We start from the raw sequence: 3,791 nt of genomic DNA, 5'->3' as shown, positions 1-3,791 counted from the left end.
GCCAGAGGCCCGTTCATACTTCCTGAGGATCCCTAATACCACCTCACATTGCTCTTTCGTGGCCCGACAGAAAAAAAGACTGTCATCCGCAAATAAGAGATGAGAAATGGCAGGACTAGCAGTCGAGAACCTAATACCGGTAAGCAGCTTCATCTGCTCAGCCTTCCGAAAATGTGCAATAAGTAACTCCGTGCATAAAATAAAAAGATAGGGTGACAAAGGATCTCCCTGTCATTAATAAGAACCTTATATTGAACCGACAAGGAATAATAGAGCCATGTGCTTGGCCATTAATAAGAACCTTATATTGAACCGACTTCACACAATACATAATCCAAGATATCCATTTCTGGCAAAAACCAAACTGCCTGAGCAAAATTTCGACGAAAGGCCATTCCACCCGGTCATAGGCCTTGCTCATATCCGTTTTGATAGCCATAAACTTCCCTTTACAAGAAGGGTTGGTGCGTAGTCCATGAAACATCTCCTGAGCTATCAACATGTTATCTGAAATTAAACGACTCTCCACAAAAGCCGATTGCGTTTCTGAGACAAGAGATGGTAAGATAGTACGCAATCTCTGACACAAAACCTTAGAGATAATTTTATACCCAACATTACAGAGACTTATAGGGCGTAACTCCGTCATCCTGGTCGGCTTATCCACCATCGGGATAAGACAAATATTTGTCACATTTAGCCTTCTGTCAAAATCTCCATCCTGCAAAAAGGAATTGACCAAAAGTACCAGATCCGCTTTAACCATATTCCATGCTTTTTGGTAAAACAGAGCTGTCATCCCATCCGGACCCGGGGCCTTATCCGGATGCATCATAAACAAAGAATTTTTAATTTCCTGTTCAGTAACCCCGCGCGTTAAAAATTCATTTGTTTCCTGAGTAATAGTGAGCTGAACTCGGCTAACATCTCTTCAAAATCCGAAGGGTCCGAAGAGGTAAATAAATCCTGGAAATAAGACACTGCTATATTCTGAATATCACTTTCCTCCGTCTTCCAAATACCCTGCTGGTCATGCAGACCAACAATGCGATTCCGAGCTCATTGCTGCTTTGTCTGTGCATGGAAGTAGCTGGTATTATGGTCACCAAACCTCATCTACCGACTCATGCTTTTTTGATACCAATAAACCTCCTCATCCCGATAGGCCTCCTGGAGCCGCCAAGTAAGCTCCGTGAGTTCCTCAACCGAAGTAGCATCATTCTCTTGAGTCGCAGCTAATTTGGATTTTAAATCCTCAATTGTCTCCCGCCCATAAGGGGATTGCGCCTTCCTACAGCGAGAAATAGCACGCCGACATGTGGTGATTTTATCCACCAGAGAATTAGTGACTGCTGGGCCCACCATAGAATCCCAACCCTCAGCCACCGCACCATAGAAACCCTCCTTATCAAACCACCGTCTATCAAATCGGAAGCCACTCTTTCCCCATCGGGCCTTATCCTCAATAACCGCTATAAGGGGTTTATGATCCGACGCGATCATTGTTAAATATTCTGTAAAAGAATCTTTAAACAAATCATGCCACGCCTCATTCGCTAGAGCCCGGTCTAAACGACAGCGTATTGGCTTCTTATCTCGCCATCCTCTCCAGGAAAAACTAATCCCCGAGGAACGGAAATTCAAGTAAGCCACAATGTCGAATCATTGAAATTAAAAGGTACAAAGGAGGAAGCATGGCGTAATTTACCACCCCTCTTCTCATGATTTCCTTTCAGTTCATTAAAATCCCCAATTAAAAACCAAGGAGAATCCTTGCTTAAACCAATTCTTGTTAACCGCTCCCACACCAAATCCCGGTTCTTTGGAACTGGATCACCATAGAAAAAAGAAAAGTAAATTATTTTTCCTTTGTAAAAAAAATTCTACATCAATAAGTTTGTTGGATGCAAATAAAATGGTAACATTATTATTATTATTATTATTATTATTATTATTGTAAAAAAGTGCAAGACCACCACTACAACCAATAGGTTCAACCGTTTTTAAATCCGAATAACCAAAATGACCAACAAAAGGTTCTAAAATAGAAAAATATTGCCTAGTTTCAGAAAGAAATAAGAAATCTGGTTTATGTTTCCTCCATAAGTCCCTAAGATATCCAATAATCGCTTTATTCCCAAGCCTCTTGCAATTCCAACTTAAAATCCTCATTTATTAAAATGTGGTTTAGGTGGCTTTGACCCACTAGCTGCTCCCTTCTCCAGTTCCTGGTTCTTCGGGTTAGGCCCCTCACCAACCAAATCATAAGAGTTAGGTGCAGGACGTTTCCTTGCGTGTTGTGCAGATACACATTGATCTTCTTGGAAGCTATCTCTTTAAGGGCCAAAGAAGGCTTAGACTTACGAACCTTATCCACACCCGGATCAGCAAGGGATGGGTTATCGACGTGAACAGATGTGTCCATAGGATCCTCCTCTGTCTCAACTGATTCCCCATCAGGAACCGCAGTAGCCCAAGCAAGACCATCAATAGGTATTTTCGAGTCTTCATTGCCTAGAATCTCAGCATCTGGTACCGGTAAATCGCCCAAAAGAGGAAACCAAATTCGAAACCTCCAGCAATTAGAATCAATCGAATGTGATCTAATTAGCATAACCAAGCAAAACCCTTCCGTAAATAAACATATGGTATCACCTGTTATATCCAAATCGCGCAACCAAATAAATCCCTGAGGAAGAGAGATCCCAAAATCTGAGAATCGAGCCACCACCATATCGGAGAAAATCTTCCATAGATGATACCACTATCCCAGACAAACCCAATCTACCAAATCAAAACCATATCCCCATGACAATCGCAAGATGTATCTGCAATAAACACCCGATCCCTTTCTTTCCTTTGCACCGTAGCGGAAATCAAGAGAACAATCCGTGAAACCAAAAACCTCAATAAATCAGTATCAACCAGAAGCAGAACCAGTCAAACCCATTTAGAACCCTAGATCCGCCGCTCCTGTCATCGTCTTTTGTCGGGAGAGAATTTATTTTTTTTCCGAGACGAAACCTCTACTGCTTGTACACAAAATTTACTATAAAAGGTAAATTAATAAAAATAAAAATAATACAATGTCTAAGATGCTATTAAGTATTAACCAACGTAAAATATAAATAATACACTGTCATATAGGTTTTCCAATTATGTGGGCAACAAAAGGGATTTTACCTTAAAGCATGAACAAACTGATTGTGCACCATTTGTTAATTAATTTGAAAACCTTTTAGATCAATACGTATATAAGAATACATATAAGTGATTAGTTAAATTATATATATATATATATATATATATCAGCTCTGAAAGGAACTTGATGCCATTTTCCAACTCCATACTTATCAATACATTGCCTCAAGAGACTGTCTTCTTCAGCAGTCCATGCACCTTTTCTTAACCCTTCGGACGGAGCTTCCATGTATCAAGTTTAAAAGTATATATCTAACCAAATTATGTAATAAATGTATGAGTGTGAGTGTGAGGGGCTAAGGGAAGTGACGTGCGTGTTTGATATCCAAATTTCAAATTTTTTTTTTTTTTTGCCAAATTTAGTTTTCTTCTGGTGCTAAAGACAGGAAAATATCTTACAATTAATTACAAGTATACAATTTTCAAAAATTCTTACACAAAGTCTTATCTTTCAAAAATATCTAAAAACAACTTTAACATTTCCTACGGAATATAAAACTGCAGACCCCTAGGTATTAACAAAACTAAATTTAGACAATCCGCTATGCTAAAACAAGAACAACTATGCACAGATTCTTTTTCAAAACATA

At 39.3% G+C, this 3,791-nt stretch overlaps 1 protein-coding gene across 1 annotated transcript; it reads right to left on the bottom strand.

The window, feature by feature from the left end:
- Window positions 1,917-3,073, bottom strand: LOC104787551. The gene is made up of 2 exons (XM_019246023.1): window positions 2,656-3,073; window positions 1,917-2,529 (listed from the first exon to the last, which is right to left on the bottom strand). Exons 1-2 carry the CDS (start codon window positions 2,732-2,734, stop codon window positions 2,132-2,134), a joined length of 477 nt encoding a protein of 158 aa, XP_019101568.1. The 5' UTR covers window positions 2,735-3,073; the 3' UTR covers window positions 1,917-2,131.

The sequence above is a fragment of the Camelina sativa genome, chromosome 5 (assembly GCF_000633955.1).
Source record: "Camelina sativa cultivar DH55 chromosome 5, Cs, whole genome shotgun sequence".
NCBI lineage: Eukaryota > Viridiplantae > Streptophyta > Magnoliopsida > Brassicales > Brassicaceae > Camelina > Camelina sativa.
This window is presented reverse-complemented; position numbering and strand designations above follow the sequence as displayed.